At 45.5% G+C, this 23,059-nt stretch overlaps 1 protein-coding gene across 1 annotated transcript in view; it reads left to right on the top strand.

Moving 5' to 3' along the window:
* Positions 1-23,059, top strand: part of LOC117045136 — a 506,969-nt gene that overhangs the window by 163,973 nt on the left and 319,937 nt on the right. Inside the window, 1 exon segment of the mRNA XM_033145927.1 lies at positions 21,476-22,868. Coding sequence (XP_033001818.1) covers positions 21,476-22,868 — 1,393 coding nt within the window.

Genomic DNA, 23,059 nt, shown 5'->3' with positions numbered 1-23,059 from the left:
AAAGAACCCTGTGAGGGAACCAGCTCAAGATAGCTCTGAAGGGGAGGAAAATGGGAATCCTCTGAGGGAAGAGCAGAGCTTAGAAGATGCCACTAATATTGTACCTGAGGCGAGAGAGCCACAAGTTTCTATAGAATTAGAAAAGTGGAAACTAGAACAACAATATAAATTTGAATTAGAAAAAATTAAGGCTGAACAAGAATTAGAAAAAGAAAGAATTCGAGCTGAGCAGGAAAGCAAAAGGGAGAGCGAAAGAATTCGAGCTGAGCAGGAAAGCAAAAGGGAGAGCGAAAGAATTCGAGCTGAGAGGGAAAGTGAGAGCGAAAGAATGCAATTTCAGTTGGAAATGAAGAAATTAGAATTAGCAGCCATGGAGAATCAAAATAACAGTAATAACACCAGTAGTCAAACAACAGGGAAGGTAGATTTAAAGCGATTCCCTGAGTTCAAGGAGAAAGATAGCCCAGAGGCTTTTCTGATATCATTTGAGAGAGCCTGTAAAGATTTCCAAGTAAAGGATGAGGAGAAAATGGTGATCTTAAGGGCTAGAATTAGTGGGGTATTGGCAGAAATATACGCCCAAATGACAGAAGAACAGTCAACAGACTTTGAGATGTTTAAACAGTTAATTTATACGAGGTTTGGAATTACCTCAGAACAACTAAGAAAAAAATTCAGGAGTGTGGCAAAGTTGAGGGAAGAAACGTATGCTCAGTTGGGGGCAAAAATTACAAATTACCTCAAAAAATGGTTAGAGCAGGAGGGTGCGGATTCAATTCAAAAAATCAGAGAGGTTATTGCGTTGGAGCGATTTTATGCCACCATAACTGGGGAGCTGAAATATCTTGTAAAGGAAAGAAGTCCTAAAACCATCCAGGAGGCAGCAACCATAGCTGACCAAATTAATGAAATTAGGGACCATGGATTTGATAGTCCAAAATTTGGCGGGAAATTGTGGAGGAACCCCAGAAACCAATTTCAATATGCTAAAGGAAGCTCTTCTCCGGTAATAAAAAGGGAAACATGCCACAGTCAAAAAGCCCAAGTGACGTGGGCCAAACTAACACCCATACCTCTGAGGTAAAAGAAAATAAATCTAATTATATTGGGGGAAGAGATATGAGGTGCTGGTCGTGCAATAAACTGGGCCACAGAAGCTTTGAATGTAAGACTGGTGAACAAGTTAAATCTGGGAGCACAAACACTCAAAAACACTCTTATTGTATCCACTCAGTAGGGCAGGGTGAGGCTAAGCAGGTTGCCACGGAAACCGAAGCTTTAGCTAGGCCTGAGACAGAGGAGATTCCTGAGGCCTCAGTAATACACTGTTACTTGATTAAACAGAATGATTTGCTCTTGAGAAAGTCAGGAGATAATATTTGGATTGAAAACAAAAAATATCTAGGGTTAAAAGATACCAGATCCCAAATCACAATTGTTCATCCTGAGATAATCAATCCCGAGAGTATAATTCCAGGAAAAACTATAGGATTAAAAGGAATCGCCAAAGAGCCAGTTAGACTCCAAATGGCTGAGGTAAACATTAAGTTACATGACTGGAGTGGAAAGTGGCAAGTGGCCATTTCAGAGGAAATCCCCACTGCGGTGCTTATCGGTTGGGATCTCCTGGAGCATGTGCAGAGTGCGTTTGTTATTACCCGCTCCAAGGGGGGCCAACTGTCAACTGATACTGAGGGAAGCGAAACAGTTGCCAATGAGGGCAGGACTCAAAGTCCTCAAGTTGAAACTTTGAGTGAGCCAGGCTTCCTAATACCTTTTAAAACTACTCAAAAGACTAGTTTCTCTCAGGAACAAAAGAATGACATGGGACTAAACGGCTGTTTTGAGGCAGCAAAATCTACTGTTCCATTAACCCCTGATTGCCCAGAGAGGTTCTGCCTAGAGGAGGGGCTGTTATATCGTGAAGCCCTTAGCACACCTTATAAAGGGGGAGGAGGAAACCGCAGACAACTAGTGGTTCCTCACATGTACCGAGAAACTATCATAAAGCAAGCCCATAATAGTATTTTTGGGGCACATATGGGGATAACTCGGACCAAACGAAGAGTGGCACAAAATTTCTATTGGCCAGGAATGGGGAAGCAAATTAAAATGTATTGCCAAGCCTGTGACATTTGCCAGAGGCAGGGATCAGGTCAGGACAAAACCAAGGCAAAACTGTGTCCTTTACCTGTAATCTCCACACCAGTCCAGAGTTTAGGACTCGACGTGGCACAACCCGTGCCTAGAGCAACCAAAAAGGGGAATGAAATGCAACTAGCCTGGGAGGAACCATCCCAAATCGTGTCCAAAATAAATAATGTAAACTACCTTATCCAGCAGGGGGATGAGGGGCGCAAGGTAGTTCACGTAAACATGATTAAGCCTTACCAGAGAACCGAAAGCTGGGCTCTCTATGCTATCCGGGATGACCCAGAAGAAGCAGAAATACCATGCTGGGAAGAGAGAGGGGAGCAAGAATGTAATATAAAAGAAGTTAAGCTAGCCCCTACATTAACCCATTCACAGCAGGAAGAAATAGGAAACATCCTACAAAAATTTAAAACGAGTTTCAGTAATACTCCAGGACTAGCAAAAGGGGTAGTCCATCACATTGACACCGGGATTGCAGAGTCTTGCGATTTCATATTTGTTATGCCGTACGATGAACAGAGTCAGGTGTGGTTGCAATGCAACGCCAGAACCAATGCACCATATAACCACACCATAATGGAATATGAAAAATACATTCACATGGGCATTAATCCAAAGAAGATTGTGATGGGTGTTCCATGGTACGGCTATGATTATACCTGTCTAGGCTCAATTAAGGCCCGTATTTGTTCAATTGCAAAAGTTCCTTTCCGAGGGGCTCCATGCAGTGACGTGGCAGGACGTCAGCGCCCATATAAAGTAAACATTGATCTAGTAAACAGTTTTATTTCCGGGATCCTGTGGGATGAGGAACAGGAAGCCCCATATTTAGAATGCAAGGTCTTTATATTTGACATTGGGGGGCAGGCCTGGAAAGTTTATGACTGGTCACATATTACCACAGTGGTGATTTTTGGAAAATATGACCCTGAGCTTATGGGTTACGCCCATTCAAGAGGAGTCAGAGTTGTTTTAACAAGTGACCTATCTGTGAGATCAGTTAGAACAACTATTCAAAGTTATGATAAAACATTCATCAGTTGGAAATATAGAAAGAAAAACATACTGAAAGTTATAGTTGCCAGGGTGTCCCATCAACTTTCTATGAAAGTGAAAGTGTTTCCTACACTAGAGATTGTGTGGTGGGAAGTTGGGTACCCTGCTGCTCATGCAACACAAATAAATGCCCAAGATGAACGTGGTTACACAGCATTAACGTGGCCACCACGTCAAAGACATAAAAAGTAGTCTTCAAATTGCTTGAAGTGGGAACTGATAATTCAATACAGACCAAAGATGGACTGACAGCAAGGGAGATTGCTAACAGCAATAGGCAATCAGAGCTTTTTAAGTCTACCTTCATTAAGTAAACACGTTTGTCCAAAAAGCTTCAGCAAGCTGACTAAAAAAACAGCTATCCACAAACTTCTGAAAGCAGTTCCCAATGAATTAAAAAGCCAGACAACTAGTTCTAATGCAGTTTTTGATGACTTGGAGACGTTTGCACAAGGCATCGAGCTTCAACACTTAACAGAGATCCTGAAGGAGAGAGAGGGTGATCCAAGAGAGCTTTTGACCCTGAGAAACAAAGACTCTACACAGATTGGAATCCACAATCGTTACAGACGCATCGACTGCAGGGATCGGAGTGGGACTGTGTCATATGGCAGAGAAAAGACTGGTGCCCAGACAAAGACACTTCTTGTGGCGGTTAAGGACAATAAGGAGCGTGAAAGGATCCTGGACATCGTTGCAGATGCCTTATCACGAAGACCCGAAGGCAAAGATTAAAATGGACAGTTACAAATTTTCTTGCAGTTAACTAAAGGTTTAATATTGCATGATCTATTGTATATAATGTGGGAAAAAACAATTATTAAGCCAGTATAAGATGAAGAGTTAAGGTTAGTAAACATAGAAAATGTTTGTTTGAATTAAGGTGTCACGCAGTTTGATCAGGAGTATAACTCTGTCCAGTTATCCCTCCTGAATCAAACTTATTTAAGGGGGGAGGTATGTAGCGTTTGCCTTTCTAGGGAATACACAATAGCAGGAGTGAGTAAGGGGTTAAGTGGCTGACCCTAGGCTGTCCAATAAACAGAGGGGGGAGGAGCTAGGGGCAGCTGAAGGAGTCAGTTAGAGTTAGAGAGCGGGGAGTTAAGGGGAGTTGAGGAAGAGCAGTTGATCGAGGGAGTTGGTTGGTGGGTGGTTGTTGATTGTGAGGGTTGGTGGTGAGTTATAGTGGTGAGTGTAGGCAGGGTTGTAACCAATATCTTAAGTTGTTGAAGTTTTTAAATAAACACTTATTATTTTGTTTAAAATTGCACCCTGACTGTGAAAGTTATTACCAGGGGGGGATCCTGGTTGGTGGCAGCAAAGCGCCGTGGTGGCACAGGGATCAATAGTCCGTCAAACGACTGGGGACCCTGTGTGATCGCCACAGATGGGTCACAGGACTGACTCTGTCCAAGGCCTTACACCTAACCCTAAACCTAACCATGAAGGCCACGTTCAGCCCCCCCCCCCGGGGGGGGAATAGGGCTTGGAATGTCCTGGCCAAAGATGGGGGTGGGAATATGAAAGTGGTTATATTACTCAAGAGTGTGACTGGATATCTCCAGTTTGGGGGGGTGTCAGGGGGCAGTGGACCTTCAAATGCTCTCCATTTTGGTTGGCCCTGCTGATGTTGGATCTCCAAGGATAGGAGGTCCAACGCATTGGAGGAGACAGAAGTTGGGAAGTTGCTTCTGACACAAACAATCATTCTGAACATATTACATGTTGATATCCTGCCTTTCTCCCCGAGAGGGACTCAAGGCAGCTTACACTTCAGATAGAAACAGCTAAGCACATGGGGAAAGCGTAATAATTTAAGAAACCATTACATATTAATATAATTCATAGATATATCTGGTATATTGGAAGCAGAACATTCCCATAGAACAGGCACGTCCAACAGGTAGATCGTGATCTACCGGTAGATCACTGGATGTCTGTGGTAGATCACTGATAGATCACTGGCTCCCCCCAAAAGAAGCTCAACAACTTTGCTTCCCCTAAAAAATGCTCAACATTTTAGCCCTTTACCCCCCCCAAAAAACAGGGCTTTCCTCCCGCCTCAGAAAATCACAACTCTGACCTGAACCCCTAAAAATGGGCCTTCCTCCTTCCTAAAAAATCTCAGCTTTGACCCGAACCCCTAAAATGGGCCTTCCTCCTTCCTAAAAAAACTCAACAACTTTGACCCGAACCCCTAAAAATGGGCCTTCCTCCTTCCTAAAAAAACTCAACAACTTTAACCTGAACCCCTAAAAAATGGGGCTTTCCCCCTCCCTAAAAAAAAGCTTAACAACTTTGAGCTGAACCCCCCAAAAGGGGGTAGATCACTGCCAGTTTTTAACTCTGTAAGTAGATCGCAGTCTCTTGGCACCCCTGCCATAGAAGCAGCATGCCACCAGCACTTTCATGCAAAGCTGTCACTTCCCAAAAGCCTCTTGGGACAAGGAAATCTTGACCTGCTGGCCAAAAGACCCCAAGGAGGGAGCCAGGCTCATTTCTCCAGGAAGGGAAGTTCCAGCAAATGCCGTTTGTTCATGTTAAACTGCAGTTGTTGTTCATACAGCAAATATTCAAGTGGGTCAATGTCATCTTCATGCCTGTTTCATCCTAATTTTGTGGAAGACAAATCGCTATAAAGAGAGATCTAATAATGCAGAAAAAACAGGATCGAATATTTTAGAGTTCCCCTCTACATATGTGGAATTATTTTTATGTACTTTATACTAATGTTTTAAGTGAAGCAATAAATGAGAAAGAAAAATAGTATCTTTTCAGACTGATTGATTGCAATGGTTTGGCTTTCTGCCAAATGGCCCTGGAGAAGAGGGGGTGGGGTGGGGAGCTCAGCTCTGCAGGATTCACAGGTACCGGTAGGTCTGCTGACCTTTCAAAGCTCAGGGCACAGAAATGGCTCCTCTCTCTTTAAGGGCCCCACAGACCTCATGGGACACTGGAGCAGATTCCCTTGTTGCTTCTTTCCTTATTCACAGGAGGGCTGTTGATAAAGACACCCTTCACACTTAGTTATGTACTGTATTAGGAAAACAAGCACAAATGAAACTCCAGGGGTCAAAGGCACTTAGATTCTCAATAACTTAGTGTGGGAATGTTGTGGATGGTAGGAGAGTGTAATAGGAGTATAACCATGCCACCTACACTTTCACACCGTCCAGTTTCCCTATGTACAGAGAGGGGACCTGAAATCCACTGCAACGCCATTTTAGACCCACTTCTTTCCAGAAGCAGAAGAACAAGTTGGCCAGAGGGGGGGGGAGGCGGACGATAACAATTCGGATGTTCAGATGCAAATCTGATCACTCATAATCACCCGACCATCCACATCCCCGCACCCCACCCCTGCCATCACCTGCAGCCGGATTAGCTTCCCCACCCAGCCTCTTCGCCGTTTGCATATCTACCCCACCCAGCCTCTTGACCATTTGCATAATCTAAACCCATCAGCCAGACCCGTGCCACCTGTTGGGTCTACTACCAAAGCAGCAAGAAATAAACATCGAGACGTCAACTATAAACAAGGACAACCACCTTTATTCATATACAAAAGGACATGGACATTTACAATTCAGGAAGCTCCGATCGCCGACTCCACCCTGGGAACAGAAGATAAACAGGAGTATTATCTAATCAAAAGACAGGCAGGAAAACCACCCTGATACTATTGTATAAACCAATCACCTTGTCATAAAATGTACTTACCTTATGTAAATCCTTCTTTCCCGCTCTTTTCCTTCCATTCACCTGTATAGCAACGAAATTGTATAAAACCCTCCCTGTGACTATACCAGGGGTCTGCAACCTTTAAGACAAAAAGAGCCACTTGGACCCGTTTCCAAAGGAAAAAACAACAACTGGGAGCCGCGGCAAAACCATTGCGACATTTAAAACACTATTTACAACCCCCCCCTTTCTGTACTTCTGTAAACCTTGGGAGCTTCCCATCACCACCCAAAAAACCCTACAAAACAACTTTGGAACAAGAGACATGTTGCTATGCCCTCCTCCTCTGCCTGCTGGAGAAACTGACAAGCCTGGCATCGAAAAGAAAACTTTCTCTTGGATTCGGGGCTTTTCCACAAGCCCCCACTTCCTGCTGATGATCCATGCACGCAGCGACAGGCCTCTTCGCTGGCTTCGCCACCCCCTTCCCCAAATTCAGCAACTCACCCAGTTTTCACAGGCACAGGTAAAAATGGGGCCCCTCTCTACTCCCCCCCTGCATTATCAATACCAAAGGCATTAAAAGGCAGGCCGCCACATACCGAGATACACATGCACGCACCACAGCTGTCAAGTTTCGGATTTGAAAATAAGAGATCAGCACCCTCACCTGTCCCGGGGACAACTTCTCAGGGACAGTCCACGCCGCAGTAATCCCCCCCCGGGCTACAAATTAATTTGCGCCAGGAAAGAGCTCTCAGGAAAGAGAAATCAGGGCAGAGAAAAGAAAGCACTTATTCACGCAGCACACGGTTAACCTCTGGAACTCCCTGCCACAGGGAGCAACGATGGGCACCAACTTGGATGGCTTTAGAAAAGGATTATGCCAATTCATGCAGGAGGAGAGGACACTGCAAGCAGGTCCCATTTGTAAAAGAATAAAAACGAAACAATAATAACCTCAATGAACAATTGTGTGCCATCCCAAAGCTTGCCTCCTGCAATTACCAAAAGAAGTTTAATTTCCTCTCCAATCCGTTTTAGAAATTAAGAGAGCAGCATCTCTTAGAGGTGACATGGGAGAGGAATTCAATTGCCCACTCAGCCACAAAAATCCCCGGAAGGCTGTTGGCCAGTCACTATCTCTCAGCATACCGTACCTCAAAATAGTGTTGTATGGATAAAAGGGGGCGCATGAGAACCATGCTTTTGAACTCCTGAACAACAACAAAATATGGCTCTGAGGTTTCAAAAGCAACTTAAAAACCCCAAACCAGAAGCTTGTTTGTTACAACAAATGAGGAGGAGCAGGATTAAGACTGGGCAGGGAGTATGAAAAGTTTTGAGAGAGCAGAGCAAGAGAGAGATCGATGGTGGGGGAGATGTTTAAGAGAGGAGAGACAAAAAAGAAACTTTTTTAAAGAATCGGCACTGATCGAGGGAGGACCTCCAGGGTCTTTCCAGCGCTTCTCCCCCCCCTGCACACCCTCGCTTTTCTTTTGAAAGGCGTTCCGAATGATTGAAAAGTAATCACCATGTCAGTTTCACCTTTTCTCATGCAAAGTGAGTGTCGCAGGGAAGGCTCCTCGAGGAAGGAGGGAGGGGGAACGAGCGAGTGAGCGAAAAGTGTGGAGAGGTGGAATCGTTTGAGGCACAAATCTGAGAGAGACTGGAGGGGAAACGACCCAGTGAGGGAAAGATCCACAGAGGGGGCAGCGATGGGGCTTGAGGAGGGGGACGGGAAGAGAGGAGGAAGGAAACCACCCAGGACTCAAACCATCCGCAAGAAGTCACAACTCCAGCTGATCAACTTCACGCTCTTGCTTCCTCCTCCTCCCGCGGCTCCTCCACCCCCCCGGGCAGGCGAGGCGTCTCGCAAAGATCTTACCTCGTGGAGTCGTTGCCTCGTTGAATCCACCAGCCCGCAGCAGCTCCACGGCGGCAGCAGCAGCCAAGCACCTCCTGGACATGCGCCAAGGAGGGAAGCTGCTGCTGCCTGCTGCTGCGCCTGCGCCGGCAGAAACGAGGCACAGCAGCAGCTTCCGGCCAGCTGGAGGGCGGGCTGCCGCCGGCCAGCCGGAGAAGCGGGCAGGCGCGGCGGGCCAGGAGGATGGCGCGGTGGGTGCAGCCCAGGCGCGCCAGGAGCGCAGCGCAGTGCCCTCACCACTCCGCGCCCCAGGCAGCCGCCCCGGAGCCGAAGGACTGCGCTGCCGTCGCCGCACCAGGCCCCGCCCCCCGCGCCTCCCCCTCGGCTGCCCCTCCCCCCCTCTCCCCCCTGCAAACTGCCCCTCCATTGCATGCAGGGCCGGCGCGTCTTCCCTCCAGCCGAGCAGTTCTCAGGCGCAGTGCCCCCACCACTCCACGCCACCTCCGCACCCCAGGCAGCCGCCACGGAGCCGCGGCATGGCCGCGAAAGAGCCGCATGCGGCTCGCGAGCCGCGCGTTCCCGACCCCCGGACTATACTCTTGGTTCTCTTCCTTCGTGATTCTGCACGTCGTGGGGGGAACCTCTGTTGCAACAGATCTTGGAATAAATGGGAAGGCTACGCTTTGCTTTTTTCCAGCTACGGTTCGTCTCTGTCATTTCAGCGTAAGTGGGAGGCTCCGCAAATTACGGGGTCTTCCCCAGGGTAAAAATTCCGGAACTCCCCCTTGGGAAACGGGCCCTATTTTCTCCTTATTATAGTTTAATTGGCTTACAACAAGAGGATATATGGTCCTTCCTCACTCATGCTAGCAGAGCACATTCCATTGCACATTACTGGAAGCTAGTTGATGGATTCGTTAGAATCATAAAGATTGAGCAATCCAGTCTGGCTTATTCAGATTGGATGTTCTGGTAAATTTCCCCTTTAGTTCCATCTTAAAAACAATAATGAACCATAGTCATAGAGTCCGTTTTCCTTGAAACCAAGGTCAGCAGAGGCTGGGGTTTCTTAAGGGCTGATGGTTTCATTAACTTATCTATATAACCTGAGTGGAGAATAATTTTTTTTGGGGGGGGGTCACAACAGCATTGACACCCACACCAGATCTTGCTTCTCCATTGCTCATAGCTTTGGCTCCGGCACAGAGCAAGCCGGTCTCTATATCTCCAGCTTCCAGCTCAGCTCCTGCACAACTCCCTCTGGCTCTTGCTCTCCTACCTAGCAGCCAGGTGATATTCAGGGGAGAGAACATTTCCTGGGTTGACTCATCCCTTTGCTGCAGCTCATCCTTTGGGGATTCTGAGGAGGACACTCAAGGGGTCAGCAAGGTGGGGGTGGAGGGGGGGGCACGTGGCTTGCCAGTAGTACATGTGAAGAGGATCTAGGGCAGTGTTTTTCAACCACTGTTCCGCGGCACACTAGTGTGCCGCGAGATGTTGCCTGGTGTGCCGTGGGAAATTACTTTATATATAGTCAATATAGGCACAGAGTTAATTTATTTTAACATTTTCTAATGGTGGCGTGCCCCGTGATTTTTTTCATGAAACAAGTGTGCCTTTGCCCAAAAAAGGTTGAAAAACACTGATCTAGGGGACTGAGTGGACCACAAGCTAAACATTCCTTGGCGGTTTCTAAGCAGAGATTGGATGGCCATCTGCCAGGGAAGCTTTATTTATTTATTTATTTTTTAAAATAATTATTATATATTCCAATTAACCACATTATCTCAAACAAAAACATGCAAATACATACATATAAATCCACTTATATCCTCGTTCTGCCGAGCTACGACTTCCCTCCCTCACGTCAGCGTGTTTTCTAGTCCAATCTAAATGCACAGTTTCTTACTTAAATCCATCAAACAATGTCATAGGTTTATTCCAGTCCCACTAGTGTCTTCAAACTTCCACGATTCAACCTTATATATTCCACAAACTTACTCCAATCCCTTTGGAATTTTGAGTCATCCTGGTTTCGGACCTTGCCAGTCAGTTTTGCAAGTTCCGCATGGTCCATCATCTTCGTCTTGCCACTCCTCAATCGTCGGTATTTCCTGTAATTTCCACTTTGGGGCTAAGAGTATTCTCGCTGCAGTTGTTGCATACATAAACAATCTTTGGTCCTTTTTCGCAATCTCTTCACCCAATCTGCCTGGGAAGCTTTAGCTGAGATTCCTGCACTGCTGGGGGTTGGAATAGATGACCCTCGAAACCCCTCCTATCTCTACACTCCTGAAATCGAGGAGGAGGTTCCTTGCCTCCTGCAAAGCCCATTTCTCTGCAAGCTGTTCCTCCGATTTCTGGCCAATGGAGGGAGATGCTCAGAGTCCAACCAAGAGCCTCACCCCCAAAAGGATATCTGGGCATTGGCGTAGCCCCCCTAAATCCATAAAAAAGAATACAAGGTTCTGAGTTATGTATTGGGTTTAAATTTCCTGAATATTTAATATTCTGCCAAGCGAGAGAGGACTGAGCTGGGAGGACTGGGCTCTGCAAGGGTTAAAGGGAACCGAGCTGCCTTCCTAGAGAGGACAGGAAGCAAGAGGGGGCCAGGTCCTCCAGAGCCCAGGCCCCTCCCTCCCTCCCCAGTCCTCTCTTGCAAGGGCTGCATGGCTGTCCCCTCCTGGGATCTGGTGAGTCTCCTCTCTCTCTCTCCCCCCAGAGGGTGCAGTGGGGAGGCGGTGGGGGTCCCAGGGCTGCAGCAGGGGAGGAGGCCAGCCTGGGGGGCCTGATCTGCTCATGCAGGGGGAGGAGAGGGTTCTGCCAGGGAGGGGCGAGGTCTGCAACGCTCTCCTTCCTGGAGATCACAGGATCCCAAACTCATTTTGCATTTCAGAATAAAATGACTCCCAGGAAATCTCCCTTCTTTAAACAAAGGAGTCCCTAGGACTTTAACTCTGTGTGACATCGCTCAGTGTCATAGCACAACACAGGAAACGTGCAAATGGTTTTCCAAAGCTGGAGGAAGAAGTGGACTAGCGCCCCCCACCCAAAAAAAACCCACGTGGAGGAAGGAAGTTAAAGTGGGAGAGAAAGGCCAGGAATAAAGAGAGGGATCCCAGCCCATAGTCTGGCTGCTGCATTGCAGACCAGTTTCCCAGTGTCTCCAAGGGCAGCTCCACACGGAGGCCACTGCAGCAATCCCCTCGCACCCAGAGCAGGGCATCCCAGGACCACATCCTCTCTGTCCCAAAGGGATTGTTGCTGGTAAAGCAGCCGGAAATGGACGCTGCTACTCACTGAGTCTCCAGGGACCTTGGCATCAATGGCTGTGTGTATTAAGTTATCTAATGGAATAATAATCATAATTAATAAATTACCCGCCTAAATTTCAAGGTAGATGTCTTTGGACCCGCCCACTTGGCCCTCAGGGGGTTGAGCAGATACATACCTGGCCCTCAGAGCAAAGAAAAAGGGACCCCACCCCAGGAGTCTGTCTTGAGAGCGGCAGAGAGTCCAAGTGCAAGAAAAGGAGACGGAAGCAGGGGGGTGGGGGTGGGGGTGGGGAGCAGCTCCTAAGGACCCCCGGGTGAGGACCTCCACTAAAGCCAAGCAACCATTTTTCACAAGATACAAAGGATTCCCTTGTCAGTCGTTTCTGACTTCATGCATTGACTGGAAGGCAGCAGAAACCAGGTTGATTAATCTCACAGAAATCCCTTCAGTTGTTTCTACATTTTGCGTTGCTAGAAGGCTAGAGACTTATTTCTTCTCCTCTTCCTCCTCTTTCTTTTCAAAATATAGCTCATGGTCTGGGATGCGGTGCAGTCCAGCCCTGGTTCCCTCCAAGACTCATCCATGCTTGCTCAGGGAACCATTTCCCCCCATGTCCTACGAATTCTTTAACAGAACAATTGAATTTGCTCTGTAGGATTTCCTAGAGCTTCTCATTCAGACAGACAGAACTTGGCAGAAGACCAAAGGGTTCCTTCCAATCTCTTAGAGGCTTCCAGAGAGCACAGATGGATGAGCGAGACTCAGCTGGCCCTGGAACAGGAAGAGGCCATCCCACCCAAACAGGGAGCAGTGGGGGATTCTGGGAAAACCCAGTGCATAAGATCCTGAGTGAGGAGGACACACTCTGCTCAGAGGTGCAGAGATGGCAGTTGACGCAGTTCTACTGCCAGGATGCCAAAGGACCCCGAGAGGTTTGCAGCCGACTCTACCACTTTTGCCACCAGTGGCTGAAGCCGGAAAGGCACACAAAAGCTGAGATGCTGGACCTGGTGATCTTGGAGCAGTTCCTGGCTGTCCTTCCCCCGGAGATGGAGAGCTGGGTGAGGGAATGTGGAGCGGAGACCAGTTCCCAGGCGGTGGCCCTGGCCGAAGGTTTTCTCCTGAGTCAGGCGGAGGAGAGAAAGCAGGTGAGAGAGACTTTCCTCTGGATACTCCAAAGGGGCTCCAAACAAGACAGAGAACATCCCATAATGGTCTGTTGATGGCCCATCCGTTTTCTGGGAAAGCATCCATGGAATGAGATCTCACACCCTTCAAGTCATTGTCATTCTCTTCCTAATATTTCTCACCATTCTCTGTTTTGAATCCTTGTTTCTTTTTCAGGGAAAGCATCATTTTGCAGAAATGGACCTGGATTCCTGTGAGGCAGAGAGGCCACCGTTGGACACCAGAGAGAGGCCGCTGAGTAAGGAGAAAGGTGGTTTTCCTCTGTGTGGTCTCATTCTGTTGGTTTTCCAACTAATCTGAGGGTTCTTTTCATCTTGTTTTGGGGGGAGAAAGTTGGGAACAAGGGTCCAGAGGAGGGGAGATGTATTTCTGCACAACAAACATATGAAATGGGCACAAACGTCCAAATGATCTCAGCAGGTAAGACTTTCTCAAAGGCCCATCTGTAGTTAGAGATGCCCTGTTTCACCTGTGAGAGAAGCAGGCACTCCTGGCGTCCTGTTTACCTTTTCTCTCTTGCAGGTGACAGAATGATACCGGCAAGACCTCCTGATCCGTCTTTTCATGGGGGCAGAAGGGAAGCAGCGGCGGTGAAGCCAGATCAGGTCAGGGGAAGCTGCCTTGTGGGGACAGAGGCCGAGGGCTGGAGCAATGTCATGGACTGGTTGGGCATGGAGGAATGGTGGGAGGAAGCAGCCGGGGAACCAGGAAGGGAAGATGGCTCAGAGTCCAAGAAGTAGAGGTAGAAGAAGGATGGGCGGTGAGAGGGAAAAGAGGGAGAAGCCTGGGAAGAGAAGGTGTCAGAAGCTGAAGGTGTAACAGGGCTTAGTGAGCTGGGAGACTCTGTGGCAGAATCAGAGGCAGAAGAGGTGAGTGGGAGGAGGGAGGTCGAGAGGCTGAGGAGAGTCAGGATAAGGAGGAGCCACCGGTGTCTCTCTCTCCTTTTGCCGGAAGCCACCCAGTGCCCAGATCCCCAGCCCCCACACAGTCAAGCCGGCAAGGAAGGAGGCACGACGCTTCCGACGCCCCAATTGCGTAGAGGGGTAAAACGTAAGGAGGTTAGGAGGAGATTTAGGGTACTAAAGTTCTTTTCCTGGGGGCACTCTCAATGGGCGCCACTTATGGAATCAGGGACCAACTGAAACAGTCATGGGTTTTGGAGCTCTGCACTGTACATATTTGCACTATTAAAACTATAAATAGAAGGAACAGAGTCTTGCCTCGTTACTCACGAGAAACCACCACAGAAACCTTACAATAGGCTTATTTTATTTCTTGATTGATCACTGAATGCTAAAATTGGGTTCTAAGCAGTGGACAAATGAGAACAAATAGTGGCCTGGATTCACCTAACAAGCTCCACCCGCTGCAAAATGGGGCCTGCTCTCCATTCCTTCCCCTCTCCGTGCCCCCATGAACCCCCTGAATTTGACTCTAGGGCATTGAGAGGGAACTCTCCAGAATGCTTGCGTAGGCAGAATGACTTGGAAAACACAAGGTGGAATACCACCTATTTCTTCAAAGAGGAACACCCATAATTAAAACACAGAATAAAATAAGCATCCATCAATAAAATGTGCAGCAAAGCAATCCCATTGAAACAACACCGCGATTTACAGGAAGGAAAGAAGAGAGCCTTGTGTAGCAGATCATATTGATGCTGTCTCAGAGGAGGACATTTCCCTTTTTCTTTTAGGGTCCAGTGTGCTTTGAAGATGTCGCTGTTCGTTTCACGGACGAGGAGTGGGCGTTGCTGGATCCTGACCAGAGAGCTCTGCATAAGGACGTCATGGAGGAGAATTGTGGGATCGTGGCCTCTCTTGGTAAGGCTCCCTGTGGGATCGTCCTATCTGCCTGGAAATTCAAACAATACCTCTATGTAACCAACCTCATATATTTTCACAGAACTCGCAGTTTTTTCTTTGAACAATCTTCCTCAAATTATTCCTTTTTCTCCCACGGTTGGGCTGCTCTGAACTGCCCAGGCCATCTTAAATGTCAGCTTCAGAATTGTTAGAAAAGATAAGTAGCTTCAGGTTTTCTGTTTTTGTTTTTGCTCCTGTCTGTCTTGGTTTGACCAAAGAGACGACTGACCTTGGAGATGGAGGGGATGCCACGACTGGGCCAAACAAAATCCATCCCAGAGAAGAGCCAGGCTTATTGAATCTCAGGTAGTAGTAGCAGTGAGGATGATGATGATGGCTGAAAAAGTTCTCAGTTAGTTGCTCATGAGTAATCAGCAGAACTCCGTTGCTTCTTTTCAGTAGTTTCATTGTGCAAACTATTTACAGTGCAGAGCTAACAAGTTCACCTCTGCCTCATCCATCAGCAGAATCCGGGAATGCCCCCTTCCAGTTCTTTCCCCAACATAAGAGTTTCGGGATATGGAACCCCCGCCTCCTTTCCTTATGTGTGACCCCTCTGCGCAATTGGGGTGACGGAAATGGCGTGCCTCCCTCTGCGCCAGGGGAGTGTTGGGTCTCCCATCAGGCTGGGTTGCCCCAGCCACTCTGGTCAGCTTCCAACACATATATAAACATGAAACATAAATAGTAATAATCTGATCCCATATAAAAAGAACATTAACTTTAAAATGAACAACCTATACTAGTGGCCAAAATGGGGGAAACCTTTTGTGAAAAGTGTCTTTCTGAGGTTTGATGGGTCATAACACCACTTCTTTGTGGAGTAATACCATAAAATTATATATCAATGGAAAGATAATTTAATGAAGAAAGTAAGGGAATAACTTCTATGAAGGAGTATTTATTAGAACAGCGTTCATAAAGAAAAAATGTGAAACCTTTGGTAACCATTGGTAAGCTTTAGCTTTAATTACGGCCTTCCAATACCTTGCTATGAAGTGAGCCATGTTTTTAGTTCTGCAGCTGTAATAACGTGAAACCAAGACTGAATTATTGCCTTTGTTAATTGGACTTTATTGCTGGGTTCCTTCTGACTAACAAGTTTATTTAGTTGGCTCCATAGACTTCTGAATGGGTAAAGATTTGGGCTATTCCCAGGACGTTTCAGCAGTGGAATAGGATTGTCTTGAAAGCACCTTTTGCACACAGCAGCAACATGACATGGAGCTGAATCCTGTTGAAATAGAAAATAAATAAATAAATAATTCTATAAATATATATAAACGCTTCAGTATCTGGGAAATGATCACCCACGGAACGTTTCAGTTTGGGCTCAAGTATTTCATTTATGTATTTTGGGGCATTTACATTCCCATTAACAGCACAAATTCTGCCCACACCTTTTGCTGCCATACAACCCCAGATCATCACTCTATCTGGGTGTTTCACGGTCGGTGTAATGCAAGTAGGATGTAAATCTTCTCTGATTGTTCCCCTTCTGTATTTCATGCCACCACTAACAAGCAAGGAGATTTGGGTCCCATCACTCCAAATAACACTGTCCCATTGTTCCGCTGTGATGTATGTGTCTTTAAGTGTGGAATCTTATTGTGTACACCTGAATCCTATTAGCTGGGATACAGGTATTTAAGTTGTAATCTGTTCCCCTCCCATGGCATTCACTTTAGTGTTTTACTCCCTCCTTGTGGGGGATGTCGTCGCTGTGTATGATCGTTTAAGAAACAATGGCTGCAGCTTAGTAAAGACTGCTTTGGCAGCGTTGCTTCCTCATTGCCGAGGTCCAGGGGTTCCTCATCCAGTCACCGGTGTATTACGATACTCCAATAATGCTAATTGGGGTTCTTTGTGTGTTTGCTCTGCCTTTTTTAGGAGTAGTTTTATGGACTGTATTGCCCTTTCCACCATTCCATTTGACTGTGGGTATCCTGGACTACTGAAACGCTGTTCAAACCCCCAGCCTTGGGCAAATTGCTGGAACTCCTGACTTGCAAATGGCATGTTATCAGTGATAACTGTCCTTGGAACACCATGCCTCGCAAACACTGCTTTCAGTCTACTAATTACTGCTCCTGCTGTTTTATCTGGGAGACCCACCAGTTCTGGGTATTTCAAGAAATAATCTATCACCAGCAGAAACGATTGCATCCTGTACTCAAAAATATCTACTCCCAACTTTTCCCAGGGCAGCTCTGGAATTTCATGTGGTATGAGAGGTTTTTTGGCGCACATCTCGCGCATATTGAACAATTTTCTATGAATGTTTCTATTTCCTTGCCCATACCTGGCCAATACATTATTGTTTTTGCTCTCATTTTTGTTCTTTGCATGCCCTGATGTGACTCATGAAGCTGCTCCAAAACTGCCCGTCTTTGAGATACGGGAATAACTACCCTTTCATCAACATATAGAACACCATCCTGACAGCGCAGCAAGTCCTTCACGGCCCAAAATGCTTTTGCTGCTGATGGTACATCTCTTAAATGCAGTGGCCATCCACGTGATATTAAAGATGCCACCTGCTATAACTGTACGTCTTGTTTTGTTGCTTCCTGTATAGCTATTACCCCTGTAGGGTGCATTACTATTTCACCTATTTCATATATTACTTTCTCATCATCTATGGGTTCCACATCACTCTCTGGTGGATCTACCGTGGCCCGAGATAATGTGTCTGCCAAGTACATTTCTTTCCCTGGCACATACTTCACCTCCATCTGATATCTCTGCAATTGTAACAGCATCCTCTGCAGGCGAGCAGGTGCACTGCCTAAAGCTTTCTTACAGATTGCCTCTACAGGTTTATGATCAGTCTGTACTAATACTAGCTTGCCAAACACATACTGATGGAATTTTCTTATTGCATACAATACAGCCAACAGTTCTTTCTCTATCTGAGCATAATTCTGCTCTGCCATAGTAAGTGCCCGGGATGCATAACATATTGGCCTCCCTTCTTGAAGGAGGCATGCATGCACCCAAACCATTCTTTGAGGCATCTGCTTGAACCACCAGTGGCTTAGATGCATCAAAATATTGAAGCACAGGTGCCCGACACAGTTGCTGTTTTACCATTTCAAAAGACTTCTGATGTTCAGGCATCCATTGAAACAACACATTCTTTTTTAATAAATTCCTCAAAGGTGCCGTCAATTCTGCCTCTCTTGGTATATATTTTGATAAGTACTGTACAGACCCCAGAAATCTAAGCACACCTTGCCTGTCCTGCGGGGAAGGCATTTCTCGAATCGCTTTAACCTTCTCCTCATCTACTTTGACACCTTGAGCAGTTATTATATGCCCCATGTATTTTACTGAATCCACTTTAAATTGGATTTTCTCTTGAATTCTCTTGAATAAAATTGATATTTTTAGCCCTTGCTGTTTCAAACACCTTACGCAATATTTGGTCATGTTCCTGAGAAGTTTCTGCTGCAATAATCATATCATCTGCTATCATGTGCACTACTTTTATGTGCCCAAATGTCTGTTCATTTTTTTGTTGGAAAACCTCACTAGATGATTTTAGCCCAAATAGCATATGATTAAAACAATACCTTCCCCACGGAGTATTAAATGTGCACAGCAACGCTGACTTCTCATCTAACTTCACTTGCCAATAACCATCCTTTTCATCCACTATTGTGAAGAATCTTTTACCAGCTAAAGAGCTTAATACATCATCAATTGTGGGAATAGTATAGTGCTGTCTACTAATTGCCTTGTTTAAATCAAGAGGATCAAGGCATACACACAGTTTTCCATTATTATTTTTTCAGTAATCACCAAACTGCTCACCCACTCAGTAGGGCACTCTACTTTGGAGATTACTTCAGCTGCTTCCATCTGGCATAAAGTCTCTTTCAGTCTATCTAAAACTCAATAAGGCACTTTTCTGCAAGCATGAATTACAGGGGGAACACTAGGGTTCACCTCTATATGGTAAGAGCCTTCAAATTCTCCCAGCCCCTCAAAGACATCAGAGTACATTGTCACTAACTGCTCTTTTGACACCAATTCAGGTAGTTGCACATTATCAACTCTACATACCAAATTCAAAGCCTCACAAGCCATCCTTCCCAATAGTGGAGTGGTTGATATATCAGTAACATAAAATAACAATTCCAAACTCCTTTTTAGTGGTGCAGGTCTCAAGAGCAATTGTGCCCAAAGGCACTATTCGTGTCCCTCCATAGGCCATCAATGTTGTCTTTGTCTTGGCCAGACTCTTCTGCCCTGGGACCTTGTCATATATTTCAACTGGGAGAACATTTGCCTCAGCTCCAGTGTCAAGCTTAAATTGCACTTTTAACCCTCTCAAAAAAATGTCCGCAAACCATCCTGGAGGTTGTACAGCTACAGTGTCCATTTCCTGAGATAGTACTCCTAAAAAACAGGCTGTGTAAGTCCATATCGTGAACTTGGCGCCTTCTTTGATCTTTAGTGACTCCAGTTGCAGGTGCCTTACACATCCTGGCAAAATGATTTTTCTTGCCACACTTATGACAAACATTTCCTAACGCCGGACACTTCTGAAATTTATGTGTACTCCCGCAGTGAAAACATCCTTTATATCCACCATAGTCTTGTCTCTGCCCCAAACGGGAGTTCACATTCCCAAGAGTCTGTACTGGGACTTCAAAGTTCTCTCTTATCTCTGCCGTTTCATCAAGCTGTTTCGCCATAGTAGACATCTCACTGTTTGCTGTTATTTGTTCTATTCGGCAAATCTCTACAGCCTTTTCGAGAGTAAGGTCAGACTCCTTTAACAACTTCTGCTGCAACCTCTCCGGTGCACTAAAAACAAGCTTATCTCTGCCCAACTCATTAAATACCTTTCAAATATCACATTTTTTCGAGGAGTGCAGTACTTTTGAAATTCTTCCAGAACCTCATCCACAGTCTGTGTTTCGTCATCAGGAAAACTAAATGTCTCATAAATCTGTACCGCCTCTTCTCCCACACAATTCAACAAAACAGCAACCTGCCTCTTTGCCGAAAAGCGGTCAGCTCCAGACGCCGTCAAATACACACGAAAGGCTTGCTCCCATCGTCTCCAATTCTCTGCCAGGTTTCCTTGGAGCACAAGAGGACACGGGGGTCGAAAAGAATCCCACTGCTGACACCAATTCAGGTAGTTGCACATTATCAACTCTACATACCAAATTCAAAGCCTCACAAGCCACCCTTCCCAATAGTGGAGTGGTTGATATGTCAGTAACATAAAATAACAATTCCAAACTCCTTTTAGTGGTGCAGGTCTCAAGAGCAATTGTGCCCAAAGGCACTATTTGTGTCCCTCCATAGGCCATCAATGTTGTCTTTGTCTTGGCCAGACTCTTCTGCCCTGCGACCTTGTCATATATTTCAACTGGGAGAACATTTGCCTCAGCTCCAGTGTCAAGCTTAAATTGAACTTTTAACCCTCTCAAAAAACCCAGTTAACATGGGTTTAATCTTTTCAACCTTTGCTAGAGAGATAACAATGGCTTTTTCCTTAGAATTCTAACATTTAGACCAGTCCTTGCACTCAACTTCACATTACATTGTGCCATGTCATCTTGTATACACACAGATGATTTTCTTCTGTCATGTAGGGACAGTCTCTCCATAGGTTTTCCCCAATCTTTCATCTCATTTCTTCATAACTGTAGCCTTGTTCACTTAATAGTACAATTTTACATCGCTTTCTGGGTGTCCAGTCAACTCTTCGTGCCATTTCTATAATTTTATTATGCTTTACAACCTCACTAAATGAAAGAAAACAAAAAACCAACCAACTTCATAGCAATCACATAACACACTGACAAAAGTCAACATAAACAAGTTGTGCTTCCTTTTTCTGGTTATTTGGGTATAACGTTTGATAGAATACGGGTAATTGAACAACCTTTGTTGAATTGCATTCTTGATTAAATTATCTTTCCATTGATTCCATTAATTTTATTATATTATTGAAAATTAAGAGATGTTATGAACCATCAAACCTATGAAATACACTTTTTCCCAAAAGACTTCCACAATTTTAACCACTACTGTATATCAAACAAAGCAACATTCAACAACTCATCAGAGTCTAATAATAAATATGTTGGTTAATGACAAAAAAACACAGGTAATGAACACACACCTAACTCCCTTCAGTTCTTCTCCATTTGTTCCTGAGGCTCTAATCCCATTTTGTCTCCATAGCAGATTGTGATGAATCGGAAAACGAAAACAAGGGTGACCACGAGAAAATCCCCAGAGAGGAGAAGCCACGTAAAAATTTGGAGTGTGGAGAAAGCTGCTGTCAGAGCTCCCATTCCACATCCCATCAACAAAATCTCATTGGAAAGAAACACTATCAGTGCAAGGAATGTGGAAAGAGCTTCAATCAGAACTCCCATCTCACTTCCCATCAAAGAATTCATACAGGGGAGAAACCATATCAGTGTGTGGAATGTGGCAAGAGCTTCACTCAGAGATCCGCTCTCACTTCCCATGAAAGAATTCATACAGGGAAGAAACCCTATCAGTGTGTGGAATGTGGAAAGAGCTTCACTCAGAGCTCCGCTCTCACTAAGCATCAAAGAATTCATACAGGAGAGAAACCATATCAGTGTTTGGAATGTGGAAAGAGGTTCACTGATAGCTCCCATCTCATTAAGCATCAAAGAATTCATACAGGGGAGAAACGCTATCAGTGTGTGGAATGTGGAAAGAGCTTCTGGACAAGTAGCGAACTCACTTCCCATCAAAGAATTCATACAGGGGAGAAACCCTATCAATGCTTCGAATGTGGAATGAACTTCAGTCAGAGCTCCTCTCTGACTTCCCATCATAGAATTCATACAGGGGACAAACCTTATCTGTGTGTGGAATGTGGAAAGAGCTTCAGGAGGAGTAGCGATCTCATTTCCCATCAAAGAATTCATACAGGCGACAAACCTTATCAGTGTGTGGAATGTGGAAAGAGCTTCAGGAAGAGTTCCCACCTCACTTCCCATCAAATAATTCATACAGGGGAGAAACCATATCAGTGTGTGGAATGTGGAAAGAGGTTCACTGGTAGCTCCCATCTCACTAAGCATCAAAGAATTCATACAGGGGAGAAACCCTACCAGTGTATGGAATGTGGAAAGAGTTTCATTCACAGCTCCTCTCTCATTAAGCATCAGAGAATTCATACAGGGGAGAAACCCTATCAGTGTGTGGAATGTGGAAAGAGCTTCAGTCAGAGCTCCAATCTCACTAAGCATCAGAGAATTCATACAGGGGAGAAACCCTATCAGTGTGTGGAATGTGGAAAGAGCTTCAGTAATAGCTCCTCTCTCACTTCCCATCAAAGAATTCATAGAGGGGATGACCCCTATCAGTGTGTGGAATGTGGAAAGAGCTTCATTCAGAGCTCCTCTCTCACTTCCCATCAAAGAATTCATACAGGGGAGAAACCATATCAGTGTGTGGAATGTGGAAAGAACTTCATTCAGAGCTCCTCTCTCACTTCCCATCAAAGAATTCATACAGGAGAGAAACCATATCAGTGTGTGGAATGTGGAAAGAGCTTCAGGATGAAGCACAGTCTCACTTCCCATCAAAGAATTCATACAGGGGAGAAACCGTATCAGTGTGTGGAATGTGGAAAGAGCTTCAATCAGAGCTCCTCTCTCACTTCCCATCAAAGAATTCATACAGGAGAGAAACCATATCAGTGTGTGGAATGTGGAAAGAGCTTCAGGAAGAGTAGCAATCTCACTTCTCATCAAAGAATCCATACAAAGGTTGGAAAACCATTATACAGCTTTAGGAGCCAGGCAAATCTGCCCCTTTTTTACCAGGCCTTTGGCTGATTGACATTTGATGCCCTTTTAAAATGTGTTTTGTATTTTTATGTTGTTTTTTTATATTGTAACCACAAATAGACCTTACCTCTGTGGACTTCTTAAACTCCACCCCCAGGTTCACCAAAGTT

Source organism: Lacerta agilis, chromosome 4 (assembly GCF_009819535.1).
Source record: "Lacerta agilis isolate rLacAgi1 chromosome 4, rLacAgi1.pri, whole genome shotgun sequence".
NCBI lineage: Eukaryota > Metazoa > Chordata > Lepidosauria > Squamata > Lacertidae > Lacerta > Lacerta agilis.
Note: the sequence above shows the minus strand (reverse complement) of the source record. Positions and strands in the feature narration are given on the sequence as shown.